The sequence below is a fragment of the Halictus rubicundus genome, chromosome 1, assembly GCF_050948215.1.
Source record: "Halictus rubicundus isolate RS-2024b chromosome 1, iyHalRubi1_principal, whole genome shotgun sequence".
Taxonomy (NCBI): domain Eukaryota; kingdom Metazoa; phylum Arthropoda; class Insecta; order Hymenoptera; family Halictidae; genus Halictus; species Halictus rubicundus.
Genome location: NC_135149.1, coordinates 12,571,973 through 12,596,010, shown reverse-complemented (window position 1 = coordinate 12,596,010; position 24,038 = coordinate 12,571,973). Strand labels below are relative to the sequence as shown.

Genomic DNA, 24,038 nt, shown 5'->3' with positions numbered 1-24,038 from the left:
AAATCCGCAGTTTCGTGATGATATATTCATGATATTAAAATCCGGATTAGAATAGTATGTTTCCTCGTTAATCACTTTCCAGAACGAATTCTTTGCTCTCGATCATTTCCTAGAAGGGAAGGAAAGAGCATTGTACCTTGAACCTCAGTCAGGATGACTGGAATAGGATTCTTTGTCGGGAATAATTTTGTAAAAGAGGAAGATAGGTTTACTTTTCCTAGGTACATGCTTGGAGTCACAGCTACATCCAAGATTAAAACTCTTGTTAATAAAATAGAACCGTGGATATCGTTTCCCAAGGGTGTTCAAAATACGTAGAAAATAGTGACCGTATGGATTAGAAAATCTCTGAGAAAAATCCTTTAGCTACAGAATTATCCACATGACAAATGATATTCACCTCCAGGGACACTTCTAAGCTCGAAAGTTCCTGTTCGTTTGTATTTTCTGGTGTTGCTAACTGGCATCGGGGTTTAATTTTTATGTGTCTGGCCAGGAATAGTCTTTTGTCGCCTGTTGGCGGATCCAGACTCGCCGATTCGTTCCGTGGACGGTTTCGGGGTACGGATTAGCAGCGCGATTAGTCAAACCCGGCCGGGTTGCAACCTTCGCCCCCGACCAGCCATGCATCAATTTCCCGATCTCTCGCCGTTTCCCGGGACCGTTATCGATGATTTATCGACCGGAAACGTCCGCCGCTTTGCTGGAGGTATCGAATCGCGGTTGACAAGCAATCGCAACACGGCCCGTGGGTGGAGGAAGTGAACGAAATTGAGGGACGTCGTTAACGGCGACGCGAATGGAAGAACGCCCGGGAACGATCGTTACACGTCGGGCCGAGGGTTTTGCAATTTTAATGCTGTAGGAAGATATTGGCTGGCACTCTCGTAAAGAAATTCAATTTTAGAATCAATTCGACTCGTGTTTTACAATACCGGGCCCCTGCGAATGTCTCTATAGTTGTCATACCGGAGATATATCGCCGCGTAATAGCCGCGACACGTCTTGCCCGGGCGTTGAAGTCACCGGCGCGGCGACTACTAGCGTCCGGCTGCGATTAAAGGTGCTGGACGGGGGAGTTAGACCTCAAAACAATTTGCTATCGCTCCGTGGAATACTCGGCAATATTCTACGTACTCGGGACTACAATGTTGTCCTTTCCGTCCCAATCTGCGCAATTTACAGTTGATAATTTCTTTAAATAGGCAAAGGTTAATCTCTTGTTCTGGATAGTTCAGTTCTTTATGGCTAGATCCATTCAAATTCTTACGCAAACACTTTTTCACATGTTTTCGAACACTGATCTTCCTATTCGGCCTAATACAAACAGCTAGCTCATCCATTTTGTCAAGAAAATGATCTCTAAGAAAATTGCTTTAGGAATTGAAGAATTTAATAAATAGCATCCAAGGCAAAAGTTGAGTGCCCTAGCGGCGAAATGACCGAAAAATTTTGCAAATTTCGTCGGAACGAGTTTCAGAAGGAGTTCGAGACAGCCTAACGGAATTAAGAAGATTTCTCGCGTATGGGCGGACGCACGAGCCGCGTAATTGTCGGTGTTAACCCACTTGGGCGTCTCCGCACGCGCATCGAGTGTGCTCGCGCGCTGCATCACGCACGCGGCTGCATTCGCACGAGAAAGAGAGAGGAGAGAGTAAGAGAGAGAGACCGGTCGGTGGCACGAACCAATCGTGTGCCGTGCCGCGAATAATCAAGGAGAGAGGGGAAACGGTGAACGTCGCTCGTTGGAGTCCGGCCGAACCCCGTCGGCCACGTGCGCGACCAGCGACCACCAAAAAAATTCCGAATTTTTCCCCGCGAATTCCGCGTTTTCCAGCGCTTTACAATGCCCAGGCTGCAATCGGTGTGACTCACTGCACCTGAACGTTCTCGGTTTGGTATCGAGCCTGGAGGAAAGTTGTTTGTTCGGCGAGAGTTAGGGGGTTGGTTCGCCGCAGATGGAGATAACAGGCTTCGCTAGATTAACGATGAAAGAACCGGTGAACAGATAGTCTTTCTCCAGGAAAAGGATGGCTTGCAAGCTCGTTCGAACGAATTTTTAACGTGTCCCTACAGGCGGAGGCTGAGTCACGTAGAAATTGTGGGATAGGCACGTTTATTCGATTGTTAAGTGGCTTTTGAATCTGAAAATGGCTCGCGAACCATACCTGGGTCGATTTACAAGAGCATTCACTTTCTGCCCGAATAGATTTATTAGCGGCCAGAGACAGTTAAATCTGTGTTAAGTTCCCTGTTGGTTTTATTGTTGCGCGCATTCACGAGATAACGAATTGATTGATAAGGGAAACACATGTTTATCCGGGCGGTGTTCCCCTTTTTCTTTGAAAAGATCTTTTCCTGCGAAACATCATTGACTATAGTAAACTTCCTGACTATTTTAAACGGTTTATCTGTATCGTTCATAGTCATGTTTCACAAGATAAATAGGTACACTCGGACAAAGTACTGATTCTACAAGGTATAAATATTATAAACGTAAATTTAGTGAGAAATAGTAGGAAAATGTGTACAGTTATGTATATCGTAGCTCCAACATGGATACAAACGGTTTGGCTAACAAAATTCGACAGGTCTGATCCCGTTAATAAAATTCTTCTTATTAAAAGTATAAATATCGAGGGAATTAACGATCAAAATTGTACATTATTTTCTTACATAATTTTCCAGAGCGAGCTGAAGTTAAAAATGTTAAAAATGCTCAAGCTTGGCAAGCAACCCTTTAAATACAATTAGGATATATCTCAATCACTCTAGCGAAAAAGATCGTTTCCCGGTAAATATATCGTAACACGCGATACAGGATCGATACCGAGCCGAACGCAGGACACGGTCGATCGTGGAGGATCGTTGTGTAAAAATCGGGTGGCGCGTTTTCGATCTGGTATCGATTTCACCGGTCGGTGCTCCGGCGATCGAGTAAATCACACGAGATCGATCTGGCCGATCTACGGCGAAAAATCCGGGCTGGTGTGTGTTTCTTTATCGCGATGGACTGCATTCGGCGTCACGCGAAGCTAGCCTTTGGGAGCAACAGGTGTCCCCCCGGTGACTATCTCGCTTACGACATACCAGGGCGGTTATGGTTTGTCCGTTGCGTTCCTGGAAACTGTTTCAATGGCCGCCGAGTCACCGTTCGAGCGTTATCGATCGCGATCGGGCCGCGGGATTGATAGATTTCGCACCGGTCTCGTGTCAACCGCGATCGATTCGTGGCTATCGACACGCTCGACGGAAAAAAAGAAGACAAAAACGATGGCAATAAAGCATCAACGGGGATAAATTATGTTCCTCCTTCGGCTTCTCGCAGTCACACGGACGATCGTTACTCGATCGGCAATTAGCGGGCACACGTTGATCGATGACTGTAACCCTGAGAATTCTCATTACCCCGATTCTTCTCTCACGTTCGATGCAGCATTGCTAACAATCGACGATAATTAATCACGTGCCAATGGTGTTTCCTAGGAGAAAGAATCGCCGGTGATCGTTTCGCGATCTATCGATGGGGAACTGCTGTTTGTGAGGGCCGCTGTGGATCCTTTAACCCTTTGTGCCGCGTGTCGTATCGCGGATAGGATGATATTGCTTCCAGAACGAAATTTCTGTTTCATTAATTTGAGACCTTTTAGTCGCGTTTTGTTGGAAGAGGCTCGCTGGTAGTTGCAGATTTTTTGTGGGTAGCAATAGTCCATCTGTTACAGAGGATATGGTACTTCGGTGCAGCAGTTGTATTATGCTATCAAAGCTAACGGTACGAGTTTATTCTTGTATCTGTTGCAAGAATGGTTGCGCAGGAGGTCTCCCGATGGTTTTCTTCCTTTTTCCATTTATCCTTTAAAACTTTGCTTTTACACGCTACCGCGAGGATTGATCCTATTCAATTAATTTTATCCAATTTACTCGATTAATCTTAACCAATGGAAGAAAGAATATCAGATTCGCCTATTTCGTTCAGACATGCAAGGTTCGTACCCTCTTGAGTGAACCGTTGAGGACTGTTCAGGAAATTCGGGCGTTTACATTTTGAAAATTTCAGAATTTCACCACAATTAACATTGAATTTTTTCGAAGATTTCATTCTTACCTCAAGTTGAAATACAAGTAGCTGACGTCAAATTAATTTATATACTACAGTAAGAAACGTTAGAATTAAAAGCAAAGGTCTGTCTTCCGAGTCAAACGGATCTAATAACCAGAAAATCGCGGAAAGTTGACGTGAAACACTACCGACGTATGTAACGAACATGACTGCGGTTACCTCGACCTAACACAAACCAGACACTACCTTGAATACTAATTCCCGATTGTGGAAGACCACTTGACCGCAAGTTCCGTGCACCAGCTCATTAAAGAGATTCATTTCGCCGAAATCCGGCCGAGTCATGGTCGGCCATTAGGTTTCACGGGTGACACGGTTGACACCTCACGAAATTGCGTAACCGGTCGACGTCAGCGATCGAAATCGTCGGTGTCGGAGCCCGATGGCTCGATTTTAATTATCGAACAGTGCCGGACCGTGTCGGTGGGCGGCGTTTCGTCTGCTAACGAGCCGTCGTCATCGGGACCCGGTAACATCGCATAGTTCGACGCGAGCATAGTTGGCATACTGTGCGGCCGGTGGTCCGACAGCTACTCTGCCATCGTCCCTCTCTATGGGAGACCCCGGATGGCCCATGCCATCGGTAATTAAAGCGAGTCACGGTGATTGTTCGTGGCCGATCTTGTCATCGATCGAATCGCGACCTGGACGGCCGATCTATCCTTCGATCCTTGGCGCGTCTCTTCTCTCTCTTTCTTTCTTTCTTTCTCTCTCCTTCGCACCCTGCTTGCCAACCCCCGTTCACCGGTTGCAGCTTCCTGGCCAGCAATTAAGATAATGCTTTCGTAATCTCGCACGATATCTCCCTCGAGATCCGAGGCCTCGGAAGAGAGAGGCTCCTCCGTTGGTGCAGCGTGTTTGACCTTGGGTGCAATGCCACTGCGAAGGATTTTGCACCTGCAACGCCGTCCAGGGACCAGCTGTGCGGATAGAATTATGACGATCCGCAGGAAGTGCTCCTCGTCACGCATAATTAACCCCGCTCGGCGACACGCGCGCGTCGTACACGCGTGCTACACGCCTCCCCTCTTCGAAACTCTGCTTTTCGAGAAGCGTTTCCTGGTCATTCGGTTCGGACTCGTGTTGTTTTAAACTTAGTTCAATTTCAATATTCAATAGTAAACGTCTCCTAAAGTTTCGATGGGACACTTCAAGTTGTAAACGAAATAAAGAGTATATTTTTTTAAGTAACATGATATATGTTTCAAGCAGGTACATTCGATGCGTAATACACATTACAATCATACATTTTCGTCGTACACAACGGAATACAGTGATTTCCCTATATATGTCGCCAAGGCCTGGACGATAAACGTCGCGGAATTATCCCCACCACAAACTCGAGAGGCCTCGGATTCCGAGGAGTGTAAACATAACACGGCTCGGGTATGTCTCCTGGGCGATACACTACGCTGGCAAGACCCGTCTTGTCAACATATATCGAGAATTCACTGTATTTCCATCCTCTTTTAACTGTGCTATATACATACGATGTACTTGCGTCTGTCTCCGTCTCCTAAAGAGCCCAAAAAATAGGTAGAAACAAAGACGTTGGAATGAATCAAAGGGTAATCGTTGGGATCGATGCACGAAGAAAGTTAGCTGCCCGTGGCGCGAGAAATTAATGTCCTGGACACCTACGCGGGAACGATGTCGCAGCACGATGTTCCACGTGATCGTGACACTCTTTAATCGATGTCCATCGAATAGAGAAGTCGTTAGAGGCCATGTTACACGGTACGTCTAAATCTTTGCCGGAGACAGTGGAAATCGGCCCGGGAAACGGCGCGTTAATTAATTCAGAATAGTCTGTGTACCATGGTATCGGTAGTTTCCAAGGGTATAAATCGTTTTCGGTGTTGGTCGAACAGGCGCTTTCGTTCCGGCTGGAATTTCGGTGAGGCTCGACAGAGGCGGACGTCACGGTATTTAGAATGCGTGGAATCCACGGGGAAATGGACGACGCGGTCGCAACACTTGTCCGAGCCATGTGCTGCTCGAAATACTCGTGTCCGTGACGAAGGGCGTGAAGGGAACACTTGCCAGGTTTCCTTAGAAGAAGGCCCTCGCTTTAATTGCCTCTGCTCGTGCCTCGCTTTTTAGAAATATAGCTTGTAAATTCGACGCTTTTCACCATCCTCCTGCGGCGGAGCAAAATGGCACTGTACGAGTTAAAACATATTCTGCTGAGCAAAATGGAAATTTATGACAACAAATATACACATCTTGACAGATTCCTCTAAAAAAAAAAAAAACAGAGACGTCTGACTTGAAACATGTAAGAAAATGTTATGTTAATCTTTGGGCGAAATATCAAAATGGCACATCGTTGATTTCAGTAAAAAAATCGTACAGAAATACAATGGAAGAGAAAAGCAAAAAAGTTTTTGTGTAAAATTGAAATTTATGAATATACGAGTGTAACTTGACAGATTCTACTGCAAAATTATTTAAGACTCGCGACCACAAACGAGTGAAAAAATTATAAAAATTCTGTGCCGTTTCTGCTTTAAACATAGTGCAACGAGTGCGTCCAGCAAAAATGGGCAGGACACAAACGCGAAAAATGGCAAGGGGACGAAGCTGTGAGAAAGGACTAAGCGTCCAGCGGTTCCCAGTCGTTATTATGCTAACCAGTCATCAAATGGAATCAGCGAATTCGAGTAATTCGCCGCGCGTCATTATCCAAGGTGTGGCAATGTTCAGACGCATGGGTGGGTGGTCCACTGATTGCAAGCCACCACGTGTGAACCATGGTTCGGTTGATGATTTCGAACGAATCTGCTCGTCCCTTCGATCGAGAAGAATAAACGAACAACGTTGTGGATAATTGCAGCGACTCTCGAGAATCTGTAAAGATAGTGTCGCTTAGGGGGAAGGAATCCTTTCGTTATCGTCCGACACCCATATGGTTTTGATGAGATTCACTTCTTCCTGTCAGGAGGGTAACACCTTGAAGAGGAAATTAAAGGTTCCAGCCACAAGGAAATCATTTTTAACCTAGGAACTCAACTCTTTTCCCATAATTTGTCAGTCTGCGTTTTTTCTTGACGTTGGAAATACCACTGCTAAAAAACACTTTGATCAATCTAAAATTAAACTGTCTAAACGAATAGTAGAAACAAAGTGTGGTGCTTTATAACTCACTCTTTTCCTTAATGATCATTGTTCCCTTCTCATACTCTAACTGAACATTAAGCCACAAAGTGAATTAAAGTAAATTCGTTCATCAAGACTGCAGGAACTAGAAACCAAATTACAGGTTCGACGAAGAGTACAAAATTAGTCTCGTAGGTAGGAAGCTTCCGAAAGTATCGAACGGTAGCCATCTGACGCGACCGTAGAGATAGGACAGGCGTTACTGATACGAAAAGGACAGCCCTTGAAAGGGTGATCCGGCTACCTGTCCCTAGAAAAAGCTGACCACGATAGCCTTCCGTATTAGTCATCCGAATTCGACCCAGGCTAGCAATTCCATCCGATTAATCAAACTCGAAATTAATTACTCCCCGTTGTTTAAAACACATCTAGTTTTCCCGATGATGGATACCAGGAGATTTATAAACAAGATGGTGTGCACGTGTCGTCGGCGTCGAGCTTCCCACACTAATTCATATTTGAGCGTCAAATGGTGCATCCCCAGGAACCGAACGAAAAGATTTTCTAATTTCCTGCGGCCTGCTCCAGATTCTCTTTGATCTATGCATCATGAAAAGTGCATTTTTTTCCTGCAGAAACTGTACAACCAAGTACTGAAAACCAGACCATTTTTGTGAATTATGAGCTCTTGATGATATTGATGATAGTACTGTTCACAGTCTCTTGCGAACATTAAGCAATTTTAATACAAAATCTACTGCATCCACAACGAAATAATTTTAAACTGCCATAACCTGCACCGCAAAGTCAAACTCATCATAATCTGCACCGCTCCGAATCTCAGCGCGGTAAAGAGCCTAGCAAATTCGTCGGGAGGTTTGCCTCGAAGAACATCAGCAGCAGCAGGTGGAATCTGCAGGGTCGTGCCGCGGGCCATCTGTTGTGCACGCCGCCTTAAGGGCCGGGTAACAGGTTGCTCGAGGTAGCCGAGATTGTTTTGTCCGCCCGTAAAGATCGTCCACGGGCTAATGAGCCATTCTTTCTGGATATTGGAACGAACCAGAGCGGCTCCCTTTTTCTCGGGCCTGCGACCATCGTCGAGATCAACGCTCTCTCACTCCATCGCAACAGCTCGTCCCGGTTTTTCCACTGCGCGAGACGTTTTTCGAGATTGTGCGGCCTTCGATCTCGTTTTATCGAAAACCACATAATTCGGCGCGTTGCGATCATCGCATCATCGAGGATCGGGGCCGCAACCAGTGTTGCCACAGAAAGTCCCTCAAAAGGATCACATGACGTCACGGAATTGCCCCACCAACGTACAACGAACAGTGGAGGGCACCCAGTCGTGTCACGAGCCGTGCTGCACGAATCGCGACGTCGCGTCGGGAGGAATAGTTGGGATAGACTACACTATAGCTTCGTGACGTCACTCGAGTTGTGACTATAGCATTTTCCCCACTACCTGTGCCGGCGATTATGAAAGTGTTCTTTCAAGATCTTTTTTAAATCGTATCCGCTGTATTTTTAACCAGCTGACTGATGGTCCATCAATATTTTTGGTAATACTGAATCTGTAAGTAAATGTACAATAATTTTGCGTAAAGTTAGCTTGACTGAGCGGTTATTTAACTACGTAATAGAAAAGTGTTTAATTGTTTTCTTTCCCCGGAAATCTTACAACTCACTGAAAATAAGTTACTTGTACCACTATCGAAATAAGTGTTTCCACGGATAGATACGAATGGAGAAAGTTCTTCCACAAGCTCGGTTTAACATAAAACATATGAAAACCGAAATTTTTTGTTTCTTAACTAATACCACCTTCATAATTACCGGCAATGTTCTCCACCGTTGCAACAATTCGCCGCGGTTTTTACACTGTACTAGACGTTCTTAGGTATTCCGCGGCCTTGGATCTTTCGTTCGATCGAAGACCGCGTAATTCGGCGCGTCGCGATCATCGCATTATCGAGGATCGGGGCCCGTGATGCCCTCGCGCACCTGGTCCAGGTCCCGGAGCTCCGATCTCCTCCGGCTGACACAATGGGACACGTACCACCACGGAGTAAAGGGTTGCAAGAAGACGAGAGTCTTCCGGGAAGCGATGAAAGAGCTCGATTCCTGGTCGGTCAGGTGTGCCGGGCCTGTACGGAACCAGGGACCAGTTTTATACCTCGGGTCAATGTGGCCTATGGGCTTTTTTGCCTCGCCTTTGTCAGAGGCGCATTCAGTCGCGCCCTGCCCGCCGATTGCCACAGGCTTTCACGACGAATTGATAATTGGTTGATAGTATCGATCCTGGTATTGCTTTCGTACGAAAGCATGACGAGGATGTTTACCAAGGGAACGAATGGTTTTAATTGTTCGACGATGCTATTGTTCGTTGTTCTCGGACAGCGTGTGTACAAACAAGCGTTTAACGACTTGACTCCCACATTTACCCTATGTGCCACGATTTCGTGAATGAAATGAAAAATACAGCACAATGTGCTTCTAAAAATACAGCGATTTCTATATGTCGTCAAGGCCTGGATAATAAACGTCGCGGAATTATCCCCACACCAAACTCGAGAGGCCTCGGATTCCGAGGAGTGTAAACATAACACGGCTCGGGTATGTCTCCTACACGATGTACGACCCGTGTTGTTGACATATGTCAACGTATGAATTACATGTAAATTGTATGTTATCGTATGTTACTGTAAATTGTACTAATATCCTATCTAAAGTTTCACACTGATATTGTACCCATCGAAAATAGCGTAGGATTACAAAATAGTAGGGTGTCAGAAGTACACGTGTGTGTGTGTGTGTACTTCCGGGTTATCGCACCTTACGCTCTTTTCTCTCTCACATCATAACTCTCACTCTCTCATACCATAGCTCTGGGTCATTCACTCTAACATTGTCTATTTACTTGTCAGCGGATTCACCTTCGCCGCTGAAAAGTAGCGGGCGAACTTTTCCGAAAAACGCGTAGAGTTTTGAGGCTGTTGGTTAATGGAGAGGTTAATCTTGAAAAAATCATTTTCACCCGAAGGAAAGCGTTTCCTCGGGAAGGCGGTCTCGACCGAAGGGTTTCCAGCCTGGTGGGCATCGAAAACGTAATCGATACTCGCGCAGTGAAAGTGCGGAGCGTTGGCTCGCTCGGATGGAGTCATGAAAGCCCCGAAGTCGTTGACCCGCGGGCGTCGACGTTCAGCCAAAATGAAGTTTCCACGGAGCAAGAAGGACCCAAGGCAACTACGACCTCGTTCCTATTGTGGCGAGAAAGCTCGCGGAACGTTCAATTCTTCCGACGTTACGACCTTTTGTCGGTCTCCAAGAGAGCGTCTCCGTTTTGCTTCCCCTGACGGTTTTCTTCAGGGCCGAAAAGAGACTCTGCTGCTACGGCGTATCCCGAGCCACACTATAATACACCGGCGCGGAATAATGGAACCTCTTACCCGGAGTATACGTACGCAGAGGCAGCGCGGCGTGGCGCACCTGTTCGATCGGACCAGTCGCCATAAAAGCCCAGAGGCCAAGGTAGCTTTTGCTTCCACACTTTCTTGCACCGTGCACACGCGTACGAGTCGACGCGCTCCGCTGCGATCGAGGGACCAAGACGCATACTCGAAAGTAACGAGCACCTGTCCTCCTCTCGAACCAGAGAAATTTCCTGCCGAATCTCGGCACCGTCGTTCGCCGGACATATGTGCCAGATTTTGCGGAAGAGCCAGAGCCAAGCTTGCCATAACTTGCTTACCTGTTGCTGTACGTTCAATTCATTCTGAAAGATATGAATAACCTTGTTTAAAACTCACATCGATTTCGCCTTGAGGTCTCAATTCTCAACGCAGGAATTTGCGACATTCATTTATCCGAACACCGGATCTGTAAAATATTAGAAACTAAAGTCCCATAACCGGGGTGAGTAACACGTCGAATCGAAGCTATTGCATCGAAATCGATTCCTCAGTGGACTACTGAAACAATTACCTCATAATTGTCTAGAGACTTACATAATCCTCTATGTAACCTCACCACATTCTCGGAGCTGCGCGGCAAGGTGAATCACCGTTATGAATCAATTGAGTCCTCGTGTGCCTTTAAAGTTTACTCCGTATAAGGATTAACACAATATAATAGACTCATTCAGCTCGGACGAGCACGGTTCCAAAAATAAAGGAACATTTTAACGAGCCATCAACCATAAGCGCACGTCACAAAGCGCCGCCGTGCCGGTGCGGCGCGCATCGTACAAAGTAACGAAAATTTCGGCTTCCAAATGGAACAAGTCGTTTCCGCCCACCTTTGACTTTCACCGACGGTTTTGGGCACCGGCAATTTCGCTTGATATTAGAGAGACTGTCAGAAAAAAGGGAGAGGATTATATCGTCGTTTCTGGAGGAAGATCGATCGATCTTAATCGACAGCGAGTGGAAGTGGCATGATGTATAAATGCCCGTTTAACGAGACGACCGTAGGACAAATATTTGACGGGGCGATACAGTGACGAGGGGGAATTAGATCGGTTCCATGATTTAGGTGGCCCATATGGGCGTCGAACAAAAAGCACGAAAATGATTGTGCCCCGGTTGTTCGTGGCGAAAGCGCGTGGGACTTAATACGCGGAGAGCAGGTAGCCTCGTCGTTGCCCAATGAATTGGACGCGTTCCGAACACGCGTTTGCACGCCATATGTTGTTTGCCTCGCTAAAAGACCATTGTGCGTTCGCGCGCGTACTCTCTGACGCGAGCTGAATGAACGCGCGCGCGGGGTGAAACGGAATATCTCACGCTCGGGGTTGCGATCGTTCGCTATACCACTCCAGAAAATTGAGGGATCGCAAATTTTGATGGAAAGTTGCCTCTCTACTGCGGAGCGAACGGCTTTTCTCCGGCAAGATCGAAACGTGTAAGATTAAAGAGTGTTTACTCGATATACACTAACGAGCAAAACTGAGTCTACACTATTTGAAGCAACATAACTTTTTGAAAATTAGATCAAATGACTTGAATTTTATTGAGAAGTTACAAGGATTAATTTATTAGACGAGGTGTAAAAAATTTTTGAAGAAAATTTGAATTGGTCGGAATCGCAAAAGAAATAGTAAAAGTTGGTTTTTTCAGCTTTTTTATCTGAGCCTGTATTGAAAATTTAAAGAATGTATTTGATTCTCTCGAATAAATTATATCCATGCTGAACATTTCACCGATATTGGTTAATTCGTTTACGAGTTATAGACGATTAAAAGTTCGATTTTAAGTCGAAAATCGTGAAAAACGGCAATTTTTCCACTTTTTTATTCAAGCGAATCAAACACGTTTTTTAAATTTTCAATACAGGCTCAGATAGAAAAGCTAAAAAAACCAACTTTTACTATTTCTTTTGCGATTCCGACCAATTCAAATTTTCTTCAAAAATTTTTTACACCTCGTCTAATAAATTAATCCTTGTAACTTCTCAATAAAATTCAAGTCATTTGATCTAATTTTTAAAAAGTTATATTGCTTCAAATAGTGTAGACTCAGTTTTGCTCGTTAGTGTATGTCCAAAACAGGGGTCTAGCCACGGACATATATCGGCCAGAAGATACTTTTCTTTTATCGACGCGACTTTACATTCCTCGGCGACCGAGGTCTCTTTCCGCGGCAGTGGGGATAGTTCTGGGACTTTTATCGGCTAGGCATTTGGGACATACATACAGTAAACACTGTTCTTTATTACTGCTCTCTGTCGAGTGCGAACGGTGATTGACGTCACAAAACGTTTGAATCCGAACGCTGGCCTGGTTGCCAGAGGTTTTTTTATAATACTCGGCCTTGGACCGCGAGTCGTCGTTGATCAGCTGTTTGCCCTGTAACGTCGCCATAGAACAACGACCGCCCGTCATAATACTGTTCAAGGAACGATACTTTTTTCCTCGCGTAACGAACACACGTGGATATATAGTAACAGCGCATGGTGTTTCCTTTACATTACAATGACGTCTCGAATCTATGATCTTTGTTTGCCACGGTTTTATTGTATTTTGGATAAAAGTTGTATCGCCTGCATTAAACACTGGATATAAAAAAATATCAATAGTAACTTACATCAGACAAAATCATTATAATATCGTATATACGATTAGAAAATAACTTATAAGAATAGTAATCAATAACGTTTCTGGAAACTCGCATTTGGCACACATACAAATTAATAAATCAATTATACCGTCAGTCCATTTCTTTTGAAGCTTCAGATATTTGACACAACTGTGGTCAAAGATTAAACGTATTATAGTTATATATATATAAAAGGATCAATATTTTTCTCTATTAAAATAGCACACGGTTTTGTTAAGAATTGAACAAGTGTATCGGGGTTTTACAAACCTCGCATTTCCCTTAAAAATCAATCTTAAATGTAACGGATAGATGCAGAAAAACAATGCATTCTGCACGATGCTTCTGCTTTATCTTCAAACCAGACACGAACTGTTGTAATCGTCAAATAGAAATAGTAACCGAAATAGATAACAGCCGGAAATTTCCGTGACACAGCAGTTACTCGGAATAAAGGCACGACTCATGCGTTTCTAGAACCGTAATCGACATTACAGTAGACTCCTGCATGGTCGGACGGCGGAATCCGGGTCTATTTTGACCCATAGTATTCAAATCGTCACTCAATTACTCAGTTTTTACGGAATTAGCACAATGAACAGTTGCTGCATTAGGAACAATAGAAAGACTAAGGTGCCCGCAAAAAGTACATTCAAGAATATGTTTTACGAAATTGATAAGTAAAGAAGAGAATGGTCCCGCACATAATCAATTATAGAAAGTGAGAATTAAAAAATAATTGTGAAAATTATTCAAGTAAAAATAATTGGAAAGAGAGAAATTCAAGAATAAAATTTCCGGATATAAACGACCCACGGGAGGTTACAGTGATTTCTCTATATATGACGCCAAGGCTTGGATGATAAACATCGCGGAATTATCCCCACTACCGCAGCGTATACCCCGTGAGAGGCGGCGAAGCTCGAAGGGCATCGGGCGCCGAGGAGTGTAAACACTGGCAAGACCCGTGTTGTTGACATATATCGAGAATTCACTGTGTATATATTTTTTTCTCGCGTTATACAGCGACCTGTCAGAGAGTGCAACGAAAAATCGTTCTATCTCGAGGACAGCAAGCAGAGCGAGCAGAGCACAACACGCCGGTCCTCCTTCTCTAGCGGGTCTGACATTTCCACGCAACTCGGGGCGACGAATAAAAAGAACCGCTCTAAAATACCACGTGCAAAGGTCTCGAAACTGCCTCCGGAACACATCTGACCACGCGAGGCGGGCACGAATCGTGCGGCACAGAAAAACCGTCCGGCCGCGGCCACGGCGCGGCGACTCGATAGATTTATCTATCGTTAACACGGCAAATCTGTCGCCTTCGGAGTATAATTACTCCGGGGCGAACGGTTCTCCTGAAACACAGCCGTGCGGGCGCTCTCTCGGATAAAACGTGGCCGGGTTGTTCTTGTCCGTCGGGATCTCGCCTCGAATCGAATCGCGTCGAATCGATTCGTCTCGAACCGGGTCCGGCCACCAACAATTACTTTTATCGCGGAGCACACGGTGTGCCCCCTCGGGGTCCCCCCTCTCAAGGAGGGCAACAACGATCGGCAACGGGGCCCCCTTTGGATGGAGAGATAAACCGGCCGCGCGAGAGCCGTTGTTTGTCGAAAGACAAAGCGCGTTATTATGCACGTCGACGAAAGTTATGCGTTGTTCCGCGGCACCGACCGATAACGAGCCCTGCCTTCGCCGCCGATATTCGAGGTGTCCGCCGATTACATCTCTCCACCTTCGCCGACCCCATACATTTTCGACCGATTGATTCCTTATCGGCCGGGCCCGACTGATCGGTCCTTCATTAATTACCGAGCGCACAGTAACGAGCCCGAGAAAAAATCGGGAATCAATTCCGAGTCGTGGTCGTCGTGGCCGTTTTATTCGACGGCCTTTGATATGTTAATTTGTACCCTGCCGCTCATATACCGTCGCGTTCCGTTTTAATATTCAATCTCTGTACACCGGATTTTCTCTGCTTGCTTTACCGTCTATTGTGGTTCGAATGACACTTTAATTATAATTATAAGCCAAATTTGTCGAAGTTTCTAGGGACGTTTCGAGTGTGGTGTATTTTAAGAGGAACGTATCCTCAAATTTCTACCTACTATATCGTGTAAAAATACTTTAGAACAAATTTAATGATATAGTGTGAAACCATAGGCTTCAAGCTCTGAAATGAATCCAGATTTATTGTGGTACGATTTTTTTGTATGGAATTGTACTGTATCAGAATACACTTGATCGTACAACAGCGTTGTACATGTAACGAATAAAATAATAATAGATTAATTTCTTGAAAAATTGGGGTTTTTGCAATCAATCTACCGTGTACGTGGAGAATGAATTGCATTTGAAATTTCAGTTTGCAAATTTTCAGAGTAAGCGTTTATTCTAAGAAACCTGCTCGTATGACAGTAACGTACCGAGGAAAAACGTCTATACAAAATTTTCATTCAACTGAACGTAATTCGAGAATCGCGAGTCTCTTAACAATTCGATTGAAAATTAAACTTACATCCATCACGAGAATTTAAATCGACTCAATTCAATATGGAAACTATTTCCTCTCTGTTCGCTTAGCATTATCATCGAAGCTCTCTGAATTCATCAAGAGATTCTTACAAACTGAAAGTTACTTCTGAACACGATGTGAATAGAAAATAATTTTGATCGGTAGCGTGAACGATGGAAGGAGTAACAGGTTTGTGTGAGTTGAGGAGATCGAGCAATCACGAAGACAGATGTAAGGTTTAAACTCCAAGTAATTTATTTCGTATAAAATATCTCTATATATAGGTGATATCTGTATCTCAAATAGTAGTTTACTTTCTTTACAAAAAAAAAAAAAAAGAACTAGACAGAGTGGTACTCGCCCTGAGCCGTGCGCGCCGTACATTTAATTACACGCGGACAGTTTTACGGTTATGCCGGCACCGGCTCGATTTTTTTTATTAGTTAATATAATCTTTTTTCGAGTGACTTCCCCCGCTAAGAACAGCAAAAGACCAGGTCGGAGTGAGTATCCTCCTCGCAGCGAGTCTCTCGTTGATTCCTCGCAAACGTTCGTTATTGTACAATGACTAGTTTCTTCGAGTAACTTACAGTGATTTACAAAAAAAACCGCATAGAAAAGTACAAAATAGAAAGACAAAAAGAAATGTAGGATTACCAATCTCTCTTTCTCACACACACACACAACACACACCGCATTCGCTCATCCAAACAACTCAAACGGGGGAAAAAAAAAAAAGAAAAAAATAAGGAATCGAAACATTCAGGCACCCGACGATCAATAAAATACTTTTCTCTTTCTCCGTCTCGTTATGGCGAAAATCGTAATACTTCGTTTCGTGCGTGCCTTAACAGCTAACGTCGAGATTATATGTACAGTCGGCTCGAGAAACGCTTCTCGAAAACGGAAAAATGGCACTTTGGTGCACGGGCGTCGACGCACGCTTCGGAAACCGAAAAGAAAAAAAAACAAATATATAAAACACCTCGGAAAGATCTTTTCTCTTCCGCGGACAAGAATCGAAAAGAGAACAAGAAAGATACGGAAAATGGCACGGCGGTTTCACGGGACCGCGTCAAGCGGTCGCATCTCGACTCGACAAATTTTCCCCTGTCGCCACTGATACGCGAATACAGATTTTTCTCTGGCCCCGAGCCCTCGAAGGGCACCGGACCTAAGTACAAGTTACAATCGTACCCTGATTTTCTCGCTGCACGTCGCACGCACACAACCCGAAAACTATTTACAGCGCACCGGGGGGAGAGAGAGAGAGAGAGAGAGAGAGAGAGAGAGAGAAACAGCAAAGAAGGGCGCATCGGGGGTGGAACATCGAGAAGAAGACGGAACAAGAAACGAAAATAGAAGTAATATGCACAACCATCGGTAGGTCCGATCGAGATATATCTCGACCGCCTGTGTTTTCTCCCCGTGACCCTTCTCCCCCCGGGGGAGCGAGGGAGTCCAGTTGCTCGGTCGCATATCGATCTCGTTTAAAATTCAATCGCATAGAAGGGGACATGAATTTTAATCGAAAGCCAGGTACTTCTCCGACGAACGTTCTCTCTCGTCTGGATGAGACTGGAATCGAGAAACTGGACCCCGATATTACTCCCGAAACCCTCCCCGCTATACTAAAAGTCGTTTGTACTCCGGGGATGATTTTAAGGCACTTTTCAATCGGCGGATCGAGAGAGAGAAGACGAAGAAGAGAGAGACAGAAAGCAAGGAACGTACGGCGATAAAGGGGAAAAGCGCGCTCTTCCCTTCGACAAGCCACCTCAGCAACCGTAGCCGATTGGCACCGCGACACCGGGACAGCCTCCCTCCTGGTGCTTCGTCAGCAACGACATCCTGCTGAAGGTCTTGCTGCACGAGGTGCACGAGTACTTCTTTACGTCACTGTGCGTCTGGAGGTGCGCCCTCAGGTTACTCCTGTCGGCGAACGCTCGGTTGCAGTGTTGACAGCTGAACGGTTTCTCGCCGGTATGCGTCCTGATGTGTCCCTGCAGCAACCAAGGCCTGGAGAACGCCTTGCCGCACAGGTGGCACTTGCAGGGCAGCGTGTGCGTCCTGATGTGCATCTTCAACGCACCCAGGCTGACGTAAACCTTCTCGCAGTACTTGCACGAGAACGACTTCTTCGCCTGACCCTCGGCCGCCGCACAATGGAACTGCTGGTGCTTGGACAGACCCGAGTAAGTCGAGTACGATTTGCCACAGTCCGGACACTGGTACCTCGGCGACGTCGACGACGACGACGACGAGGAGGAGGAGGACGAGGTGGACGAGAGGGACACGGTCGAACCACTGGTCACTGTTTTCTCGATCTTCGGGTTCACGATCGTCGGGCCCGTCGACGTGCTTCCTGCCGACGATCTTCCGCTGTCGCTTCCAGGAGAGGACAGGTCTTCGGGTGTTACCGGCGGCGGTGACCTCAAAGATCCGGATCCCAACGAACTGGTCGGAGACAGGCCACAATGATCAGGACTGCTTGCCCAATGAGCGTAACTCCTGGCGATCGGTCTCTGGATCGTTGGACATGTCAGCGCGCCATGAGGCGGCGGCGAGACTGACGGATGATGCTCCGGGGACGAGTGCGGGTACGCCGGCATCGGATAAGACGGGTACAATTCTGCGCCCGCGTGGTGATAACGGTGATAAGCCGCCGGATACGGGAGATAATGCGGCGGGTACAGAGGAGCTGTGCGCGCCCATGCTGGGGTCGCGTAATGCGCCAACGGTTCGACAGGCGTGTTCAGGTTCAGAGGCTCCAGAGGCGCCTTGCTGGCCATGAAATGCAGCGGCGCCGACGTCGCCGTCACCGCCGCGGCCGTCGACGTCGAGTTCTCGTGTTGAATCACCTCGACGCGCGCCTTCTTCGCCACCGGGTGAATCGGCGCGATGCCAACAGGCGGTGTGACTGCCTTTGTCGGATACTGATGGTGGTGATGATGCACCGGGTGAACGTGGTGCATCGTCGGTGACGTCGGCCCCGTCGCGAGAGGAGGCGACTGGGAGACTTTGATGACAGGCGATGGAGACCTGGACGCAGGCTGCTGCTGCTGCTGCCTCTCCGCCGATTTACTCAGATCCTCGGGCTTCGTGCTGAGGTTCTCTGGCTCGGGGATGTCGTCCATCACGACGTCGATAATCTCTTCTGCAAGAGAGAAAGAAATTGCAATTTAGACTGGGGCGTTCAGATTCATTCGGTTTTTTTTTGGGGGAAATTTTGAAGCAGTTAATATTTTATTTGAAATAAGGGTAAGAATTGTAGCGGGTTCGAGGCGAAAGGGTGGCGGAGACTCACCTTTGATCGATTCGGTAACTTCCTCGGTGGGAACGTGCACCGGCCGCTTCTTAAGCGGGCAGTGGCTGTAGCTGTTGTTCTTCTTGACGAAGCTGCGCGGCATTTCGTCGACGAGCATTGTGACGTTGATAAACGTCTACGAACCTCCGGTCGAATCAAAATCGGCTCTTCGCAGGCACTGGACACCGCGAAGGCGCTACCGCAGTTTGTAATCCAATTGTTGCGGTTTTCGGTGGTCAGTCTTTTCGATAGTTTCTGATGAGCACTGATCACAAAATCTCGTGGACGAGTGATTGAATGAACAACGGCGACGACGATTATTGTCAAAGTAATCCCAGATACTTCACTGCACTTGCGTCACACATGTATGCAAAAACAATAGATAAAAGTCCTGGCGAATCTTCCTCGTCGTGAAATCCACAATGCTTTCGGGCGCGTGCACACTGTACGAGAACGATCCTCGATAAAAATCGATCCTCACGGTACGATGGTCGGATCTGAACTGAACTGACTGTTCGACCGGGACCGGGGTTAAAGGAACCGAAACGAACGAACGAACGGAACGAAATGAAACAGGGGAACTCTGGAACGTACGATCTCGTAACTCTGAAAACGGTTCGGCTGCAAGCCGGTCTCTGACTGGCAGGGGGGTGCGCCAGGGCCTTTTATAAGAGGTCACCCCACCGGCCAGGTGCAGGTGGCCCGCACGTGCTGTCCAACCAATGCAGGCCCGCGGGCCCCGCGCTGCCCGCCAATAGGGGACGGCCGGTCGCGGGCCATCGGCCAATGGGAGCCCGGGCATCTGTTCCGCCGGCTCGCGTATTCGCCCCACCACCGTTCTCTATGCTACAACAGGAGGTGCAGGATGTTCGTGAGTGCGACGCGATTATCCTGCTGCGCTCCTCTCTGCGCTACCTTCTCTCTCTCTTGCTCCCCCTTTTTTCCCTGGCGTCTCTCTTTCCCCCTGTTTCACCGGCCGTCTCTTTCCCCGACGCGATCAACCGTCCTCGTCTTTTTCTCTTTGCGCTCTGTTACACCGCGCGTTGTTGCGTTGTTGTATGGAGCAGATGCTGGGGCCCCTCCATGAGCCGCTCCCCACCCCTCTTTGCCACCCCACGCCGTTTGAGACCTGGCCCAACGACCCGTCACCTCTACCGTCGTCGGTGCACATGCACCATCGATTCGTGAACACGTTTCTCTCTTTCCAATGCTTTCTATTAATGTGTTTGTGCGCCGGCCGCGTTTGTGTGCGCTCTCGAAGGGTACTCCCCCCAACGGGCTGCGCGTATTTTTCTATTCGAATTTCCGTTTCGTCTACCTGAACTCTTCTCTCTCTCTCTCTCTCTCTCTCTCTCTCTCTCTCTCTCTCTCTCTCTCTCTCTCTCTCTCCCTCTCTTTCCCCGTCTTTCTTGGCGAAGAGTCGATCGTTGATGTGTCTGTGCGGTACCACACCGTGGAGTGTGTCGCTTTGGCTGCCGCTTCTTTTTTTTTTACACGTCAGCCGTCTTTTCACGTGTACACGGACGTAGGAGAGCGCATACGTGTGCGTATCCCGCTCACGAGGGCACCGCAATCCGCCCGGTTCCCCTTCCGAATTTCACCCCTCGTCCCTTTCTCGCCTTTCTTACCCCCTCCTCGACGCCAGTTTCGAACGTAACGGTCGTGTCGCGTGCCACAGCATCGCCCACGCGTCCTGGAACCCACACACAGGCACACACGCACATGTACGCGTGTCCTGAGCGCACGATTCACCGTGCCCTCTCCCCCTAGAGGAGTCCTCCAGCAAGGATTCACCGATGCGATGCCTTGCTGCCTGGCATTTTTGCGAGCGGGGGTGGCAGATCCTCTGATCCCGCCGATCTATTAATGATCCCGACACGTGGCCCGCGTCGAGATCAAGGCGATAGGCGCTTTGTGATTTTTCCGTAAACGGATCCTGATCCTATACCGCTCCATTATCTACTTGCGCCAGGATTTGCGAACGAATTTGTTAATAGACTGTGTGATACGCGAGAAGACGGTTAAGGGTAGTCAGGGCTGATTCGTTGTCGAGCGCCGGCGTCTTTGATGTTCAGTGAATCGTTAAACGGTGCCAATGTGACCGTGGCTGTCCTTGGTCGGATTCTTCAGTTTTGTTGCTTCGTTAATAGAGTCATCAGTGGACTGCGGATTTTATACGTTCATGGTGAATAGATGCGATTTAAAGCAGGAGGTAAATTAAAAAAATTTAAGAGCTTCAATGTGTCAGTCACAGATGAAATTTAAATGATACTTAGTTATTTGTTATTCTGAACAGAATTTGGATGGAGATTGGATTTTATTCCTTGACAACGGTTTACACGGTACTATCTTCGCCACGGAATTTCGATTCCTATAATTGTACTTCCGATTTGAACGGGTGTCTGTCTAGTAGACCGAGATAGCAGTTCATTATCACCGAACGTAAAAACAAGCTCGTTCGGACATTATCTCGAGTTCGTTTGCGGGTGTAGTTTCGCAAGAACAATTGTTATGAGTCGCGGAACCAGTGTGTCACCGAAAAACGCGTGTGTCCCCGGTGCCAAATCGAAAAAGATAGCGGCTAGCCGAGGCGAAACGAAACGAAACGGCTGCGCAGCACACCGTTGACTTGTCGCTTAATTTACGAGACAAAGGAGCGCTCGGGCATTCCGCTCGATCGATTTTCCGTTTCATTCGCCGATGTGTCACCGGCGCTAAATCAGGTTATCACCGCGCGAGACGGGATCGTTCGAATCGGCCGATTGAGAAACGATAAACCCCGTGTGCGGCACCGAGACCGGTACCGCACCGCGCAGCCATTTTTGATGAAGGACCCTTGTACTTGTCCTCGTAAACAGCTCGTTCGCCTAACGCTCTCTTCGGGGCTGACTAGACGATCGTTCGTTCGGTTTATTTCGTAATAAAGGGACCCAGGAATTTTCTGATTGATCTCGCGCGATCAGAAAAAAATCGTGTCACGCTTGTTTGCATTTTTAACCGGTAATCGAGCATTAAGAGTATTTTTAATTGCACCCGCAGTGTTGCTCTGCGAGCTCTTGCTCTAACAGGTTCCCGATTAGTCTCTGTATATCCCCTGGCCCCTTCGATTATTTATCTTCAATTTTATTCTGTCTACAACAGATTTGTTTGTGACCGGAAATGATTAACGGTAGCATTATTGAGATTCGTGAAAAAACGTGAAAGAATTTTCAAAGTATACGAATTTTGAATCGATTTTAAACGATCACTCTTGCTCCATAAGTCTTTCTGTTGGTCTGACGTGTTCGCCATTTTAATTTTTCTTCTCTCATGCCTCGCTTGTATCACTTGTGCTATGTTCTTATTTGCACAGATACATTCTGGTTGTGTCACAAATGTGAAAGAAACAATTGCATAATTTTTTAAGCATTTCCGCGAGAAAAACGACACAAAAAGAAATCAAATTTCGAGGACTTCGCCAACAAGAAGCTAGAAAAATCGTGTGACTTCCGCGTCGAATGATCGGTCCTATGCTCTTGCTTCACATTCGGTTGCCTTAATCTCCATTCCGGTACAAACAATGATCTCAACGTAAATCAAGAGCGCAGTTTCGAGCAGCCGGTTCTATATAAAGCCGTCGTTATCGGTACCGGATGATTTATCGCGCGATCGGTCGTCAAGAAACGGTGCGCAAAAGTTCCCGGGCGAGTGTCCGCGGCATTATCGACAGCGCAGCTTCACCGACGTTTATGCTGGACACATTAGTCGAAATCGGTCCCCGTCGGCGACCCCCAACGCGTTATAAATTTCTCCGATCGTTAAGAGCGACAGATTCGCGTGCCGATAACCGGACTCCTCGGCGAACTATTCGTGCACAGTGCCCGGCACCGGACGGACGATTCGAATCACTCGTTGCCGCGACTCTTGTTCCTACCACAGAAACCGCGTTGCTCCATTTTCACAGCTCTCTTCGGCTCCCTCGCCGGTTTCGCCTTATCTCATCGACACCCACGAACAGCCGGGTACAACGCTGTCCGTACACGCGAACCCTGTCCTTACACAAGTGCCCCGTACTCCGGGGATGGCCGCCATTTTATTCGAATAATAGATACCGAAGTGTTGCCTTCGAAACATTACAGCGTTCAATTCATTTAGACATGCGATCTTCAGCGTAACACAGTGGAATCTACAGAAGACGGAGATTAGAATCACTGTGATTCCGTTGCACAACGGAACTCGATCTTTGCACTTGGTGTCAGGACCGTTTCGTGCAACGAGCGAGGTTCTACTGTATAATTGTAAACTAAGAAATCTAAAATCGATCGGCAGATGTATTGTTGAAATCGGAAATTTTGTAAATCTGCGAATATAATTACCCGTAGTTAGTACAGTGTTCAATGAGAAGTATCTTACCGGGGCCTTTCTAAAATTCCGTAAAAATGTTCTCAGACACTTTTAAATATACAATTTAAGATTAAACAATCGAAATTTTCCAGGGAAGTTACAGAAACTTGTTATTTGCAATTATTGTTCAATGCAGTAGCGAAAATTTAGTTGGGTTGATGAATTATGTTGACAAAATTGTCGACCGTAGAATAAAAATGGCCTGTAGCTTGCGAAGCAGTTTGCAGGCGCCGGTCGATGAAAACAAGAAGCAGAACCGGAAGAGGAGGGCAAGGGAAGTGGTTTCTTCTGCGAAAGCCGTCGGCCGGTCGAGTAATTGTTTCTCTCGAGTCGATCGAGTTACTTGTCGCGCGAGATATAAATTGTTATTGGTTTGATGACTCGTGGTACGCGTGCTGAGTCAACGGAGCATATCCGTTCTGGCGTCGTCGTCGGCTCGGTTCAGAACTCGATGACCGTTGCTCTTGTTTGTCGTCCCTTTGATCGTCGGCCGTGTGACAAGACACTTTTACA

The 24,038-nt window shown here is 46.8% G+C and overlaps 1 protein-coding gene across 1 annotated transcript; it reads right to left on the bottom strand.

Moving 5' to 3' along the window:
• Positions 1 to 17,613: 17,613 nt before the first annotated feature.
• On the bottom strand, positions 17,614 to 19,642 carry LOC143357401 (uncharacterized). The gene is made up of 2 exons (XM_076793909.1): positions 19,143 to 19,642; positions 17,614 to 18,992 (listed from the first exon to the last, which is right to left on the bottom strand). The coding sequence occupies exons 1-2, from the start codon at positions 19,258 to 19,260 to the stop codon at positions 17,614 to 17,616; spliced, it is 1,497 nt and encodes a 498-aa protein (XP_076650024.1). The 5' UTR covers positions 19,261 to 19,642.
• Positions 19,643 to 24,038: the final 4,396 nt, after the last annotated feature.

Bases quoted from the DNA above. Each gene is read 5' to 3' on its own strand.
- LOC143357401 (XM_076793909.1), bottom strand. From the start codon at position 19,260: ATGCTCGTCGACGAAATGCCGCGCAGCTTCGTCAAGAAGAACAACAGC. The intron at 18,993-19,142 runs GTGAGTCTCCGC...TCTCTCTTGCAG, and splicing joins AGTTACCGAATCGATCAAAG to AAGAGATTATCGACGTCGTG.